The sequence below is a fragment of the Chiroxiphia lanceolata genome, chromosome 1 (assembly GCF_009829145.1).
Source record: "Chiroxiphia lanceolata isolate bChiLan1 chromosome 1, bChiLan1.pri, whole genome shotgun sequence".
Lineage (NCBI taxonomy): Eukaryota > Metazoa > Chordata > Aves > Passeriformes > Pipridae > Chiroxiphia > Chiroxiphia lanceolata.
The window spans coordinates 110,032,000-110,050,169 of record NC_045637.1 but is presented as its reverse complement, the minus strand read 5'-3'; the positions used below and the strand labels follow the sequence as shown (position 1 = coordinate 110,050,169).

Genomic DNA, 18,170 nt, shown 5'->3' with positions numbered 1-18,170 from the left:
GTGTAGGTGTGATACAAATGGGGAAAATGGCTCTCCAGAGAGAAATGTGTGGAGACGAACAGAGAGAAACCTTTTTGCCAGGCTGAGGGGGTTTGTTGCTGGCTGCTTGGCTGTGCGGTGGCATTGTTCAGAGGAAGTGCACCTGTTCTAACATTTTCTTCAGCTGGAAGCAGAGAGGTTTGTTGAATGCTCTAATTGCTGGTAGGCATGAAAGGATTGCCTAGAAGATTGCTTCCTAGGCTGTCCTTTGATGTTTCGTATGATTGGGAAGTGAAGATTTTTTTTCCTTTATCCATCTTACTAATAGGTGAGAATAAAATCTCTCTTCTCAGCTTTCATTTCAGAAGGTATCATGGCACATTCAGTCCGATTAGCTGTATCATGGGCCAAAAGACTCCTTTTATCTTTTGAAAAGATTTATAAAACACAGGCATAGTCATCACAGTCCACATTCATAAAACACTATTAGCGACGTGTTCAGTTCATTGCAGGGGTCTCTGGGCAGGAGAAATACTCTTCTGTGAACACTGGGTTTGTCAAGTGCTATAAATCCATGGCTAGGAATTTTGTATACAATCATTTTAATACGTTATGAATCTTGAACTGCAGTTAGAAAAGGTTCTTTGTTTAATTCAAATTCTGTTAATTTATAACCACAATAATTCTGATATAGAATGCAACTTTTGCCTTATTTTTCAGCAAAATTTGAATAGCAGAGAACTGCACCGAGGCTTGATATTTTGAAGGTCCTTCTTGTACAAATAAATATAAGGTGTGACTAGTGCACTATGAAGTATTGTAACAAATTTAGACTATAACTAAAGCTACGAACAGTACAGTGTGATATATTTTGTTTGCAGAACTTTGCAGATTAATAGAGTAACCAAAAAACTCTGTAATAGGTTAAATGATAAGTTTTTACTTACTTGCCTTAATAAGAAATGCCTAGCTGAAAGAAATTACAGTACATTACTTTCACTCGTGTAAACTAACACCTTTCTCTTGAGAAGGTGAACTATTGCCAATATACTTGGAAGTACCAGAATACTTAAATATATGTAGGTTGTCCCAGTAGAATAATCTTCCTCGATTGAATTTGGTTTATTTCTCTTCTGTGATACAGAATTTATATTCAGATCCATCACTTGCAAAGTTCAGGAGTGCATGGAGTGTGTGCCTTTGAATCAGAGCCTATTTTACTTTCTAATGAAGAGTTGAGAATTCTGCATAAGAAACCTATGTCTGTTAAATATGACTCTGAAATGTAGTGTCTGAAATTTTGAAAGATAAGTATTAATTTAGGCTTTATTGCAAATTAAATTGTGGTTTTTGAATCTGTTGTAGAATTTGGGAGAAAACTTTCAAGGTATCTTCTGAAACTTAGGGATCCATATGTGATTTTTATATTACAGAATTATGAATGCAATTTCTTTTTTTTTAGATTTGAATGCTTTTTTTGCAGACTAGCTGTTCTGGGATTCAATTTTTGGAATGCTGAAACATGTCAGACTTGATCTTTATAGCTGCCTTTTTGAGTAAACTGGTTACAGTGCCAGTAGTCAAGGCTGTTAAACTTCTATTGAGTTTTGTCATGGTCACAGCTTCCCAACTTTCTCTTCTGAGGACAAAGAGTGTGTATTTTGTCTTGTGGTGTAAGCAAGGAATATATTTACAACTGTGGCCTCCAATTTTCATTTTGTTGTAATGCAATGAAGTATTTTAAATACCGTGCCTGGAACTTTGTTTACTTGGTCAAGTGGTCGGTCTGTGGCCTTTATCTGTGGAACCAAGTGTTTATCAGGTTTCTGTATGAATCATGAAGTGCACTAAGGAACATTTTGCACCAGTGTTTTATTTTAGATGTCTTTATTATAAAATATTGATGTGCTAAATTTTCCAAAGGTATTTTAGGTCCAGGAAATTTTTTCCCTCACAACTTTCCAAATTTAGTATGCATATCTTTGTATGTATAGTTCTGTGTGAGCTTGTATCCACTTAAATAAAATTCATTAGTTCTGATGTTTTAGTTAACTAAGTAAACATGAATATCTCAGGTGTTTGGAGGCAGGATTGCTAATATGCATACCCTTAGGATGTAAATACTTCAAGAAAATAAAATCTAAGTAATTACATTATTCATGTCTCAATGGATAGGGAGAAGGTTGAGTGTTTGGTTCACCTCCCTGTTGACCAAACAGCAGAGATGAGGCAGTTCTGAGACTCAGGTTGGTGCAGTTAAGGAAATAAGCAAGTCCTGTTCAAAGCTGAAAGGGAAAAGATTGCAGATCACAGTCATGGATCCTGGTGTTTTGTTCACTACTAGTCACTCCCTACTTAGTTCTGTAAATGCAGAGAGTACTACTGCCTAAAAAATTCTTAATGATGACCCATACAATGCAATGCCTGTGTGTGAAAGTGGCCTTCTCAGTATTCGTCTCCAAGTCACCGTCTTAAGGGTTATAAGTAAGACATCTGGAAAGAATGGGGTGACTCATTCATTTGATGTGGCTGCTGGTTTTGTGGCCTTATACAGGGAGAAACAATGTGTACTGGGTCATAGCCCTGCAGGCAATTTTTCAGACATCTCTTTGATAGGGACAAAGTCTTGCTGGACTGTTTTCTTAGGTTTATTCTGATTTAGCCTGTTGAAAATAGTCATAGAAAAACTATATATTTTGTATCAAGTAGACATACAATTACAATTACGTCTGGTTTTTTTTCTTCTTGGTGGGTATTGGTGGCATCACTTAAATGTGTCTCTGTGTGCTATTTCATTTTTGTATGAAGTGTTCAGAACTGCAGCAGAAATTTCACTCTGAAAATGGAGAAGGAAATTAAATGTGTGAGATTAAAGTGATTTAATTTTGAGAGCTTGATTTATTCAGACAAAACTCCGGGAAATTCAAAGCTTAGCTTGAGCTGACATCCATCAATCAAACTCTTGTGAAAAGAATAATGCTAGTAATCATAAAAATAAAAAAGATGTGTGATAGAAGCAGAGTCCAAGTCTTAATGATCTAGAACCATAACTGTATTCTAAATGAAAGGTTTTGTATTTAATTTCCCGAAGAAAGTATTAAGGGTGAGGAATAGGGGAGAAAAATATTTCATGGGAAGTTTAGTTAATGGATGGGACATCTTTCAAAGCCCAAATAGTTCAATGCCCCACAACTTTGACTGCTCTTAAAAGCTGAATGGTGTAAGCACATAGTGTATTCTGTAATGTCTCATTTTAATCATGTACTGGTGTTTGTAAAAATATATGCAATTATTTTTTTAAAGGAGAACTTATAAAATAGGTCTTTTTACTTCACTGAAATCAGTGAAATACTTCCGTAATTTTTGAGAATCATGGGAACTAGAAGCTGATGTACCCAACAGTGTTGGGTAACACTTGGGACAGTGTTACCCAAGTGACTGCATGGCAAATTGCCATTGTAAAAGACAGTTTACAAACGTACTATGTTAAGAAACAAAGTATCTTTCATCCCATATGAAACTCTGAAAGAAAAAGATTAAAATCAAATATAATAAACTCAGTCACTTCGTATTTGAAAATAAGAAAGATTCTGTACTGAATTGGTGTTGCCTTGAAACAGATTATATTTTTTCTGCTATGTCAATTGGTTTGTAGTCAGGCAAGCTACAGGAGCTGATGTTGAATTCTAAAGGAGCTTAAAAAAACCCCTTCAAAACAAGAAGATATTTTCAGCAAAGTTTTTACTTGCATAATTTAAGCAAATCTTAAAAACATTTTAAGTGTAGTATTCAGTATTTCATTTATAATGATCTTCTGAATATATGTTATGTTAAGCACTGTTCGATTCTACAATTAAAACATATGGGGAAGGTTCTAATTGGCAGACCAGTTAAGAAACTTTGTGCCACCTTGAAGTGGCACTTTGTAACAGACTGGAGAAATGGCTGAATTCTTGTGAGTTGTGAAGGTATTGTGAAGGAATCTTGTGTACCAGCATGCTACAGAAAAGTTTAGGATTCAAAGTATGTTTTAATTTAATGAATGTTACATAATTTTTCATGCAGTTAGCAAATTTGATTGTATCAGTTTAACTCTCTTTATGAGCTGGTCCAAACAGAATAGAAAACGAGATAATTATGGAGAAAAAGAGGAAATCGAATAAATATTCATAATGTATGTAAAATTTGTTTTTATCCTAATCTATTATTTTTATCTAGGTCACCTTCCACATTGTTCTTTTTCTGATAACCTTTTTTTTTTTTATCTCACTTTCTATGTAGGACTGGCTCATCACATCTGTAATCTCCTAACAGAAGCTGTGGTTTTGTACTTGGAGGCAGATGATAAAAGCAGCACCAAGACAGTAAATGCACTACTTCTGTCCTTGCTTGACATTTTGCAGTGCATGCTTATGTATACAGCAAACATTGTACGCCAGACTTTGCAGGTATGTGATTTATTTCCTGGGGCCATTACCATCTTAAACAATTTTTTAGATAACTTCCTGTTATCCTAGTAATGAGATTCCCACTATTCTGATTTTATTGAATTTTTAGTGTGGTGGAAACTCAATTTGTCTTCCAAGTTTCTGTTTGAATCAGTGCAAGTCATGGTATTGGTAGGACTTCCTCCTCCAAGAAAGCCATCCTTGTCCTTAAAAAGGAAGATACAATTCAAAGAAATTTCACGTAACTCTCTTAGTAACATATCAAGAAGAAGCATTCATCTTTTTTTAGACATGATGTTAAGCTAACAAATTTTGCTTTGTTTTTAAATGATCTGCTGAATTTTTCTTTAGTCAAGTTTTTTGTTTGCTTGCTTTTGTGCTTTGTTTTCATTTCTCTTTTTTTTTTAAAGAAGGCTTAATGTAAGAAGTTGATGTTGAAATTTGAGCTTTTTTCTTTTTTTCTACACTGATTTACATGATCAGCCATGTTATCAACCAGATATTTCACTGGGAGGTTTTTGCTTTGTTTTTCTTTAATTTTTGGAAGAAAATTTAAATGTGATGGTACAATACTTGGTCTTTTTTGAGTCCTCTGTTAGCAGGTTCTGTAATGGTTTTCTCATCTAAGAATCACTTTGTAAATCAAATTTTGTAGGCTAATTCCTGATTGTCATATTTTTGGCATCACTCCATCGCAGAGAGCTAAATTCTGTACTTACTTTCCATATAACAGTGGTGAGGCCAGTTATTCTGGAGGACAAGTGAGGAAAGAGGATCTTGCACATGGTTTGGTAGTATTAGTCAAACTGAAGGTTTTTATTTGGATACAAAATTAAATCTATTCATTCAAAGCCAAATTCTATTCTGGCTTTACTTGAATACTTCAGTTAATTGATGCACTAAAACTCCAGCTCCAGTTTTGTCTAACTCTTGTCAAAGTAATCTGCTTTGCTCTGGAATGCTAATAAATAATAAGAAGCAGCTGGAAAACTGAGTTTTGAAGCATAGCTCTGTCCTGTGCCCTTAAAAAACAAATTTTACCATGATGTTACTTGCCTTGGCTTACTCATCTAGACAGTACTTGTCAGAAGGCCTGAGAGTTCTACAGGTGTATCAGTACACGTGCACTATTGAATGATGGCCACTATCCACGTGTCACTAAATGCAACATGAATATTACTCTTGGACTGTTTTTTTATACAGATCTTCTGAGTAAGATGCCTTCTAAAACAGAACTTGAAAAGGAAAATCAAATTTTCTTGTGTTATCCATTTTTGAGGCTTAAGTTGACTTTTAGAAATGGTAGTACCTCCACTTGAATCCTTTTTATTTAAGCATTTTGTGTAAAAGGTGATAACCTTATCCAGCTGCATTGTGAAGGTGACTTACTTGCCTTTCTTCATTAATATAAACACTCCATTTTTTGGTTTTCTCTGCATTTGTTGTCCTTCTTGGACTTCAGCATTCCAGATCATTGCGGTGAGTCTCAGTGAGGGACATACCAATGTGACTTCTCACCTGGAGAAACAGCTCCTCGGTTCTCTTTTATTTTAAAATTCGTTCCAGAAGAAAGGCACTATCCTTTCCACTCATCAGTATCAACAGTGGAGCTTGAGCAGTAGTGTCTCCTGCCTTAGGGGACTTGCTCCTCTGTTCACTTAACCAAATGAAAATCTTCAGTTATTGCACTTGGACAGTGATTTTTAGGATTGAGCTATAAATAAAAAATTAGTTTAAAATGTCTTCTTTAGAAAAAATGTTTACTTTTTCCTCTAGCAGATTGACTGTGTAGGGTCATAGTCCAAAGCTGGTTCAAGATAATGAACTTAAATGAAAGATCTTGCAAGCAGACCTTTCTGGTGCCCTGGGGCAGGGATGGGTCATAAATACAACTGCCTAGGTTGGTAGTGTGTCTTGATGAGGAGGGATGAGTGGTCAGAATTACAAGTGGTAACAGATCTTATCTCAGACTTTGGTCACTTGGAAACTTTATTATTCCTCTTTCAAAAATAATTTAAATTATTGTAATATACTGTGAATATTCCGGGATACAGAGTGAGGCAGATGAGCAAAATTGGGCAATATTGCTGAGAATCCTAAATTTTCAGTCACCTTGATTTTCTTGGTTTGAGTTGCATGTGAAATTGTACCTGATAAAGGGGAAAAAAAACCATTTGAACTTTAATGTTAAAATAGATGTGTCATGTTGACAGAAATTACAAGTGCATGAAACATTTATGACTTTGGAGGTGTCTTTTACATGTACAGTTTATTACGTTTTTCTGAAGAAATGTCATGTGGGTCAGTATATTCAGCCTGTGCAGAATGGGCATGACAGCAGGAACCCCATTTGTTTTGTGCTTATTGTCACAGACACAGGGAGTGTAACTGCTCATTGGGAGCTCAGGAATATTTAACTAGAAGAGTTCATAAGTCTCCTTCAGACTTCTATTCACGCTTCCACCACCTAATGGACCTAATTTGTTCCTCATACCAGAACAGTCACCAAGGTCACTTTTGATTTTTTCTCTCTTATTAAGGCACAGAAATCTGGCACAGGAGGGGACACACAGGCTGCCGAAGACCTTCTGCTTATCAATAAACCCCTGACGGACCTAATTAGCCTGCTTATTCAACTGGTGAGAATTTGCATGTTTGTAAGCCTTTTGGAACGTTTCTGAAGTTGGAATTATTCAATTGAATTCAACATCTTCGAGCTCTGTTTGTTAGTTTTTCATTGTTTATAAGCTACCACCTAGTACTCTAACACTTTGTAAAAAGCTATAGGTCACAATGACTTACAGGTTACCGGTGATGTCAGAATAAATCTGTCTGTCCCAAGCATAGAAGTGGGATGAGGGGTAGATTCTCAGTTTGGATACATATGTATAACCAAATTTTAGCCCTTCAGAATGAACTAGTGATCACTGCATATGGAAAGGATGGTATTCAAAATATGACACTAATAGTACTGCTACCATTACAAAAGCCAACAAATGCAAAATTAGTTTGCAGTGAGTGATGCCTTGAAATATTATTTTCTTGAGTTTCAGCCTTCTGAGTTTTCTCAAGGGTTTTCTTTTATTTTAACATGACCCTGAGGGATTTATGAGTGGGAGTGGTCCCCAGTGATCTGTAAACATCTTTGAAGTGTGTCTGTTTAAAGACAGTCCTTTCCAGGGTTTACTAGGTGTCACAGCACTGCATTGAAATCTCCACAGAGTGCTGCACTGTGGCCCTGATGCATCCCATCAGCTCAACCTCCATAATACTGTGCCAGAGATCTGTATTGACTGTGTGTAATGATTTGTAGTAAGGAGTGCTTCTTGAGCTGGACAGGGCTTTTAGAGGCTCCATCAGCCTTTTATTCAATATAAAGCCATTAAAATGTGAGAATTTCCCTGTGGCATATCACAGTATCCTTTCCAGGTTATTTCACTTAGAGGCATTTCAAATTCACTGTGTTCTCTTCCAGACATGATTCTTTTTTTCCATTTAAATAGAGGTTTTCAGGTGTTTTGTGATATCAATAGTGTGGTCCTTTTACTATCTTTAGCACTGTCTCTCATCTTCTATTTTTGGGAAGTGTGTGATTCCTTATATATTAATTTTTGGCATTGTACTTGTTGCTAAGTCCTCCTTTGATGGATTTCCTTAAACCAGCTATTGGCAAAGGCTTTTCACAAATGTTCACTGAATGATCTAAAACGAAGTGGCTGAATTTTAACTATATAATATTTCATCTTTATAAATTCTTTTAATTTACTTTTTATTATTTTTTTTAATCACTATATATGATAAATAGTAGGACATGAAGAGATGCAAATGTTCCTTTAAAGTGAAACTAGTCATAAATTTAAATTCTATTAACTCTCTAAAGAACAGAAAATTAGAAGCCAAGTTTTACTCAGCTTATACCACCTGGAAGTCTTTTATAGGTTTTTAATTAAAGAATAGGTTAATTGTACAGTTAGCATGTACTGATTAGATTGTGATTTGCCATTGTATTTCAGAAGCAGGGCTGCAAATTATCACTGGGTTTTGCTTTGTTCTGTACTTCTACAGATTTTGGTATGTTTAAAATGCTGATTTTAAATCTGCTGATCTTATATATAGGTAAAGAATAAAGACCATTTCTTTTAGCCACTTCTTTTAGCTGCCAGTGGTTGTTCTCTGTATTCGTTGGGCTATGTGGCTACATAACCCTTTATTGCTGTTTTGAGGCATTCATTTCTTTGCGAACTTTGTTTTCTGGAGGTAATGGAGATCTTAAATGTTGAACTGATCATTACTTTAAGATATTGAGTTAAAATTATTTTCTCTGGTTTGCTATTTCTACCTGTCTTACCATATTTATGGTTTCTTATGTCACCTTGAATAATTGTTTTCCCTCATTGATATGTATATCCCTCAAGTAGGTTATTATCCCATGCCCCATTTACTTGTCTTTTTATTTTCCTCAAGTTCTACATGTTTTTCTCTCTCAATAATCTCTCAAAAAATCAATGTGAGTTAAACTTGAAAATGTCAAACACAATCAATTTTTCCCTTCTGTAGTTGTGATTTAGTCTATCACTAAAGGCATAGCAAAGCAAGTGTAGGAAACCTAGACTGCATGTAAATGAAACTTCAGGGTTTTAAGAATGCAAAAGAAGAAATAATTACAAATTCTATCATGCAGAAAACACTGCAAATATGGAGAATTCAATATTTAATCCCATGATCATTATGCCCTTAATTGATCAATAAGAGGAAAATAAATTGAGCATTTAGTCTTCTGCTTGGCAGTTTTGTGTTTAAAAGTTAATTACACTTACCTTTGCTGGGTAATGTTCCTCCACTTAACATAAATGTAAATTGAATATTATACTGAAACTTGCAGCAATTATACAAGATATGAAACACCTTCTAATTTTTTATGTACCCATTATACAGAAAAAAAAAATAATGTTTACTTTTGAAATCACCTCAGTGTGGGTTTTCAGAAACTTTCAGAAACCTGCCAGTACGTATAAAAAGGAGTTTCATTTTTTGTAGGTCTCAGATTTAGTTCCTAGATGTAGATCTTCTAGTCTTTTCTGCAGCCTAACAGACTGCTGGGAGAGAACGTTTCTTGATTTCTGGTGGTAGGCTTCTTCATCATAATATTATTAGTAAAATTTCAGCTACTTACTGTGCTCTGTATGTTACTGTTGGAAGTCCAGCTAATCATGTGCAAATGGGAACAGGACAAATATGAAGCCTCAGTGCACATGGATGAATGAGATGATCTCTTCTAGGTCCTTTCTGTTTCTGTATTGCCCTGATTTTAAGGCTGTGCCCAGAATTCGTTTTCAGAGCACATGAAGGTATTTACCACCCAATAATGAAAGTGACTGCGGAAGAATGATAACCCAAAAAAACCCCCAAACAAACACACCAGAGGAAATAAGAATATATTGTCTCATGCACAGAATTTCAGAATGAGGATTTACTTTCTCAACAATTAGGCTAGATTAAAATGAACTGAAAAGACATATATATATATATAGATATATATTTTTAAAATATTTTCCCCTAGGTAAGAGAATGGCAATTTTGCCCTAAGTCAAAATATAATATCTTACTTTTTAATTTAAACCTGTGCATATTTACTAATAAGAATAGCATAGCAAAGCTAGCAGATTAATAGTGATGTTTTGCTTTTACATTTTGTTCAATGTTTGCAAAATCATCTTCCCTATAGATCCCAATGGTACTTCTTTTACAGCACACTCTAAAATCACATTAGTGATCTAATGGATATGTATCTCTTATCGTAATAAACTTCTTTGTGTATAACCTCATTAATGCACTGAAATAGTGTCCCCTCTGGGTGATTCAGACAGTTTCATTGTAACTCTAAAATTAGATGCTGTAACAACTCCAGCAGTGTGAAAACTGCCACTTCAGCTCAAATGATCACACATTTCTTGCAGCGGTTTGCAATTCATGAACACACTGCAACTCAGTTCAAAATGATGGAATTTTTGAGAACAGACTGCAGAAATATAGACATGCAATAACAAGAAACTTCCTGCTCTTCAACACATTAAAATACACAGAGAAGATTCCATCTAGAAAGGAAGAGAAGTGAATTTTGTCTTATAAGCTCTTTTAGAGGAAGTTATAACATGACCATAAAAATTAAGTAAAGAGTAATACGTTGTCTGTGTTGCACAAAAGTCTTGTCATGCAGTGTTATTTTAAAATAAATGAAAAATAGATCTGCAGTTTTGAGTTAGAGAATGGCAAAATTTATGACCTTAGCTGTTCAGTAATTTATTTTAACGTGCTAGATTGTCTTCAAGCTATACATTAGCCCAGAATAATAACAGCTGCAAGGAGAAGTACTACTAACATTTCTACCTTGCTGAAGGGCTGAATCCGTAATCCCCTCTAAGACTGATAAAGCAAAAAGAAAAGAAAGGCCACTAGACTTTTTTCAAGTTAATATGAAATATTAAGGGTCAGATATTTTCTTAAAGTGATAGAACTCTAGTTTATTTTTTTCGTGGGTTTCTCCTTCCCTGAGAGAATAAAAACATAAGTATCTGCTGTCATGAAAAACTGTAAATGTGTTTGAAAGAAATGTACTTCATACCAAATTGAATTATGATTAGAAAAATAATCACCATGCTGTTTCAGCTAATTAAGAGCTGAACCATCCACCTGTATTCGTTGTTGAGCAACATGATTCTGTCTGTGCTGTTCTTATTAAACATGAGATATTATTTACTTGAAAGTTGAATTTTTCATTCCTTGGTTTTCTATATTTTCAGATATTTATTATATTTTCAGTCATTGCTTTTGTTTTATACCAATAATTTTCTTCAGGTCCTGTACTCTTTATAGCCAGTGCTAACACCTGGCAGCCAGTGCTAAATTTCAGGTTACCAGCTTATGACTTTTGACATCTAAATCACTACTTGTCAGTAGAGTTACAGAGAAAAATGCTGATGCAGGCATACTTAAATAGGGACATTGCTGAGAGTTCCTCTTACACCTTAATTATTGATGAGTTAGACTGAAAGCAAATGATCTTATTTTCTCCAGAGTAAATATGGTCTTTCCTATTCCAAACTTAGTGTTCTCTTCATACAAAACCCTATGCTACTATTGTTTTACCCTGAATTTTTCCAGGATAACAGCAACTTGCTCCCCAAAGTCCAGATAATGCCAAAGCTCAAAGGGACTCTGGGGAAGCAGAAGAGCCTAAAGTACAACAGAGGATGAAGGATTTCATTGACATTTGTGATTGAATAGTGCCACATCATGGTTGGCAAGTATTGGGAACCCTGGAGTGATACTTGGAAAATAGTCACTGAAAGCCTGATACCCCATGAAGAGCAAGTCTATATGATGCCAAGACACATTGGATGGGAAGTTTCCTTTCATTAGATGGAAAGGGTCTTCCTTTCTCTTGTTGGGGAAAAAATAAAAACAACAACAATGATAAATGGTTGGACACCCTAGGAGAAGACAAGCAAAGCCATGCACCCAAGCACAGCTCCTTCTTACCTGTTGCAGTGTTCCACTGCCTCACTACTTGGGGTTTCCTGCTGAAATCAGTCTCCTTTGGGAGTAACACTAGCCAGATGGACTTGCTTATTTGCTTCCTTGACAGTCATGTACCCTTCTGCTGTTGGGAAGAACCTCTAAGTTTCATGGTGCTTGATGTGTTTCTTCACACGAATTTGTTGTAGGGGCAGTCATCTACTGAGGCTGACACCTTTCCACTCCTTTGATATTTAGTGAATATCTCAGGAAAAGAGCTTGGGAACAGTCTCACTTTGAAGTATGTCTGTTGTTATTACTGACTAAACATGGTATTTTTTTGCTTGTGAAACCCAGGGAACTCCACTGCAATGCCCAGGCAAGGATGTATCTGTCCAAGATTTTCACTAATTTTTCATTTTTTATATTTGGTTAGCCAACAAACAATATTGGAAAATCAAATATTAGTCCTTTTACTATGCTTTTTTCAGGGAGTGATTGATATACCTATCTACAGTGATTTAGTAACAAACTGAAAGTTGGAATGCTGCTTTTAAAAGGTGTGAGAGACATGCATTAAAGTAGTTTAATTTGTCCTTCCTTTATCTAATGGCATTTTTATTTCAGTGATGGAAATACAAGTCGGCTCAAAGTCCAAAGTGAGATCAGTGGACTTTTTAAAAATTTAATAAAGATTCAAGAGACAAATGAAGCCATAAAGCTTGCTACTATTTTTAGCTTTTCCTGGTTTTTTTGCCTTGCTAATTATGTTGATGATGTTATTAGATAATTCTGAATGTTGGAAAGGAAATAATCAAATAGGTGGCATTTAGATTGGAATGAAGAAAAACCATACAGCAAAACTGAGGAAGAAATAGCTGCTGTGGTCCTGTCACTTGCACAGTATTAGGTCAAATAGAATGTGATATGTCTTGGGGCTATGTATTCAGAGATTACATCTCAGTTCAGTCTGTTTTAAACAGCCAACTCTATTAAGCTAGTGGAAGACAGGATTGTATTTGCATGCAGGTCCCTGGAGAATTGCTGCTTGAAAATTTGAGGGGTGTATGTCTGATGGTATGTTCAGATTGCTTTAAAGTAACTGGATGGGTTTTCCTTAAAATGAAAAAACTTAGGAAATTCATACTGCAGATTAAATAAGTAATTATTATTGAAATGGTTGGGCATATTATATAAGTGGTTGGACAGATTATATAAATTGTTTCCTTTTTTTGTCAGTAAGGATAGTCTGTTAATTGTACTTTAATCTAGCTTCTTTGTATGTAAATAGTACTTTTGGAATTAAAAAAATGAGTGGGAGTGATAAGGTGTTTTTACACTTCTGTACCTAGTTAGTTTAAGACCACTACCAATTATTTTGTTCAGGTCATAGACTAAAAGATGAGGAAAAACCATTGAAATCATTTAGTTGAGGGTTGTGTATAACGTAAAACAGGACTTTCCTAAATTAATTCCTCATAGTAGATAGGTTTGTTATTTTTTTAGGAAAAAAAAGGGGGGTTTGTGATATTTGAGTTGCCTTTGATGGAGAATCTGTCACAGTTCTAAGAAAGTTGTTTCAATGGTTAATCACTCTAATTAAAGAGAGAAAGAAAAAAAGGAAATCAAAGTATTATCTTCCTTCTAATCTGAATTGCTTTGTCTAAAGTTTTGAGCTATCATCTCTTACCAATCCTTTTTCAGGTAAAGGCATTAACCTATCCACAGCCTGCTTTTTCTCACATGTAACTGAGAGGATATGATCAAATGCCCTTTAACCTTCCCTTTGATATTCTATAGACATTGAATTCTTTCAGTCCTTTGCTGTTATGTTTTCCAGTCTATCATCTTCTTGCCTGTTCCCAAGAAACCTCTGTGATTTTTTTCACTAGCTTTTGCGAACTCTCTATGCTGAAACTAGGCATTGCATTCCTGTTGTGGTTCCAAAATGTCATTGTCAGTGCCAAATAAAGGCATAATATAATATAATGTAGTATCTCTACTTGTTATTTCCAGATTGTACTTCCAAAAAAGATATAAATCATTTTGATAGCAGTGTCGTACTATCAGAAGCTCATTTAAAGATGATTACTAGTCATGTCCCTAAATCTCTTCTGTAATTTTGCTTCTCAGGAAAGAATTTGCCATCCCATTGCTAGGGCCTGCTGCAGTGTCTGATCTTCAAAGGAGTGCAGAAAAGCTGGAATTTAGGAAAACATTTTAAATCTTCAAAATGTACCTCCTAATGTGACTACTTAAAATCCATTAAAGAACTAGATAGCCTGTGGTCTACCTCAACCAGAAGCCATAGGCTTGATTTAGAAATAATTAAATTAAATTTTATGGTGTGCATGATGTCAAAGATTAGACATCATGGCTATAATGATACTTTCTGCTATTCCTACTTCTGTTTAAAGCAGAATAAAATAGTTGGGAGCAACATTTCCAGTATGTTGTGATGTTGATATAGATAGGTTATTTGACAGAATCATAATGGAGACAGTGTTATACTGCTGCTTAAGAACAGGTATGTTTTAATTATATTTTCATCACTTTATTAAGCTGAGTTTAATGGAATTCTGAGTCAGTCAACCAGAAATTATTCTTTCCTGGCACAATGCAAATGTTAATACTCTTCCAAATCCCCAATGATATGCAATTTTTCTGAAATTGGTATTTGATTTTTGTTTGTTCATTTTTTGTTCATTTTTAGCTTCCCAGTGAAGATACTGAAATATTTGTGAGTGCTTCACAGTGCTTATCATTGCTGGTTCAGCTATATGGAGGGAACAGTCAGGAGAGTATGACTCCAGAAAACATGGACAGCTTTGCTGAAGTACTGAAGTCCAAAAAAGATACACGACAACTGAAGCTTTTGTTGAGAATTGTAAAGAGACTGGTGAGTCAACATCTAAACTTTTTCAAAGTCTGCATGGGTTTTTTTATATCGCTGGATCATTTTTTTGGCTGTTTTTTTCCTCTTAAAGGAAAAAATATTTTAAAAGAAGTTTGAAAACAAAATATGTGAAGTTGATTTTCATGTTTTTGAATTTCACTTCTCTGGAGAAGATAGCCTTCTACACTTAACACCTCTTGCTACGTGATTGTTGGAGTTCTCCTATTTCAGTTAACCATTCAGCTATTTAAATAACTCATGCTATTTATATATTTGTTTAGTAATCCATCTCTATGAAGCATTGGAACAATTTTATGAATGTCTTCTGAAAGAACTAACCTGTTAGCATTAATAGCTGTTCAGAAACACAGTAGTTGATTTTATGGTGAATAAAATGCCATTTTACACTGGGAGTAGTTTTGTGCGTAGGCTGTTGAGTCCTCATTCTCTCTGAGTGAGAGAGCACTTCTGCTGGAGTGGTTGTGATGTAGAACTTCAGTCAGTGGGAGTCATGCAGGAGCTTATTCTGGTGAGGTTATTCACAGTTAGGAGCATCAGTTCTGTCATGCTCCAACACGGTGGCATCACAACAACATTGTGTCTTTTAGGTAGCTTAGGTGGAAAACCTTCAATATCTGTAGCTTTGTCTCAGATAGTACTGTGGGGTTTTTATCTTGAAGTGTCTTGATGACAAGCTTTGCCTGCATTGTCACCAGCCTTGTAGGTTGAGTACTTCACCCTTTACTCTCCAAAAGCAGGAGTTTTCAATTAAATGAGGGTAACTTCCCCAGTGTAAGAGGCAGAAGGTACTTGAATTTTGTAAGTGCAGTGCTGACTACTAGAGTAGTCATAATCATAAGCCATAATCAATGGCAGCAGGAGTTAAGAGGAAGCAACCCTCATAGAGAATTCAGAGCTGTTCTAGTCCTCTTTCTCTTGCCTACTGTATTTATATTACAGGAAAGTAAACACCATACTTTTCTTCCCTGTTTTGCCCAATTCTATCTTGCTGTAAAAGAAGCCTGTATATATAAAATTCAAATTGATATGATGTTTAGAATTTTAAAGACACTTCCTCTGATTTTAGCTTGTACCTCTGCTTCTTTTTCTGAGTAATCATTGTGCTGTTTAGAACGGGCTTTTGCTTTTCTGCAAAAGCAGGATGAGAACAGAGGCAATGAAGTGTGAAGAAAGAAAAGAGAAATATCTAGATTATTTAATTTTACCATAGGTACAGACTTGTTTCTTTCTCTCCATTTTGAAGACTGTTGTTCAAAAGTTGACCTAGAGTGCAGGATAGTTAACATGGAAACTTCTGTTTACTATCTAAAGAGAACAAAGCGATGCTATCACCTTTTGAATCCTGCAAGTTCCTGTACTTTTAGTTCTTGTACTCTCCTTTGTATACCTGGTACTTGTTATTTATAATATCAGGCATAGATTTTCTGTAATTATTTTAATGAGATCATAGGATTTCTTTTGAAAGCAGGGTTCATAGAAAATTTGACAGATTATTTAATAAATCTTATGTTATTTCTCTAAACCTTAAAAAGTCCTGTTCAGAGGAGATGATTATCTTGTCAAAATTGTCATAATCACAAAAGACATTAAAATATAGTCATATCTACTTAAGAAGGATTCAACCCACATCAGCTGAATTTTGAAGTGTAGAGCACTGTTTTTCTTTTTTAGTATCTGAGCAATATTTTAGTAGAGGGATCAGTAAATGCACCAATTTGCATTTTTGCTGATCAGTGCTTATACAGAGCATCTTTTCAATTTGTGGTAACATTAATTTCACTAGTGCAGGCACAGGTATTGCTTTGGTAAGACAGGAACGTACAAAAAAACCTCCATGTGCTTCTGCTGTACATGCCTTTATAGCATGTATTGCTGGAAAGAAGGAAAAGGCATAGCAGTATGACTAGTTTCACATGACCCCAGTGAGCCAATGGAGACAGATGTCTCAATTTCAGAGTCTTCAGTTTAAAGTATTCCAGAGAATTTGTTGATCTCCAAGATGACCTTACCTTGATGAAATGGAAAGTGATACCTATGTGTTGCTATCATTTAATAGTATTAATCCATTGTGTTGTATCTCCAGTGGGTGGAAGGGTTTTTTTTTGCAAGAAGTTGGAGATTTGTTTTGAGTTTGTTTTTGTTTGGGTTTTTTAAAGGTTGCTGTCAAATTTGACCAGCAAATTGACTTAAGGGCAATATAAACCCCTTCCAACACTTTCTTCACTGATTGTTTTCCTGCAATTTTTTTTTGCATTCATTTGTTAAACAGAAATGAAGATATAGGCCAGATTTTGTACAGGCTTATTAACGGAATCGCTATGAGCAGCCCTTTTAATGGGCTTTATTTTCCTTTAAAAAGAAATCATCAGGAGTGAAAACCAGAAAAAATATGCTTTGAGCTAACTTTTACAACTGTGTAAGTAAAGATCTTTAAAAGCTTTGAAGAGGCAGCACTGACTTTCTTCTTTCTGGTTTGTTTATAATTACCTTTTAGCTTTCAATGCTTTTGGCTCTGTCGAGTCCAGGTTAACCAGTCTTTTTCAAGAATGTTCTCTCGCTGACATTGATATAATGGGCAGAAACTGAATAAAATTATTGAATCAAAGGAACATGGTTTGAGGTTTTTTAGGGGGTTGTTTTGGTTGGGGATTTTTTCCTTCTTCCATTGTACTAACTCTCTTGTTCTGGTTGCTTCAACTTGGGTTAGACAATGCTGCTATTCAGAAATACTTTATCTTTTTTAGCAGCATTTTTGTAACTGGTCAGTGACATCAGAGAGTGATCTTCTCTCATTTTTGTTGTTCTGGAAGCCTCTCCTGCCACTTGTCCTGGAAATCAATACATTATCCATCTCTTCTGTGAATATATAGTGCATCTTATTACAGTCCATTAAATTATCTAGATTAAAGTGTTTCTTTGGGAAACAGAAGACATTTTCATTTGGGAAGCAAATAGTTTGGAGTTTGCCTCCTTTACTGAAGAGTTTTAAATTTCTTTTTTTCCCCAGAGGAAAAAATCTACCTGCCATCTCAATTTATCATCTAGTATGTAATGTAAAGGCATTTTTTAATAGAACTAGCTAATATCTTTCCATTGGGCACAGTATCATTCTGGGATTGCAACTTGGTACTCACAAATAAAATATTTCAGCTCTCTCTTTTATTTCCATATAATAAAGGAAATTCCTCTGAGAAAAATGAGTAAAAATCAGGCTTTAACCTGCAATTCTGCACTCACTATGGAGAGGGAACTTTTGTTCTGTGACTTTTCCCTTAAGTACTACTCATAAAGGATATTGAGTTCTACCTAAA

The 18,170-nt window shown here is 35.1% G+C and overlaps 1 protein-coding gene across 6 annotated transcripts in view; it reads left to right on the top strand.

The window, feature by feature from the left end:
* Positions 1-18,170, top strand: part of ULK4 (unc-51 like kinase 4) — a 224,203-nt gene that overhangs the window by 155,363 nt on the left and 50,670 nt on the right. For 5 of the 6 annotated variants that reach the window (XR_004357058.1, XR_004357057.1, XM_032687664.1 and 2 more), the window contains exons 33-35: positions 4,261-4,427; positions 6,968-7,066; positions 14,656-14,841. Coding sequence is in view for 3 of the 6 variants with exons in the window: in XM_032687664.1 (XP_032543555.1) it covers positions 4,261-4,427; positions 6,968-7,066; positions 14,656-14,841 (452 nt within the window). In the remaining 3 variants the exon portion in view is untranslated. The remainder of the gene's footprint in view (positions 1-4,260; positions 4,428-6,967; positions 7,067-14,655; positions 14,842-18,170) is intronic. The other variant, XR_004357069.1, reaches the window with a different exon arrangement.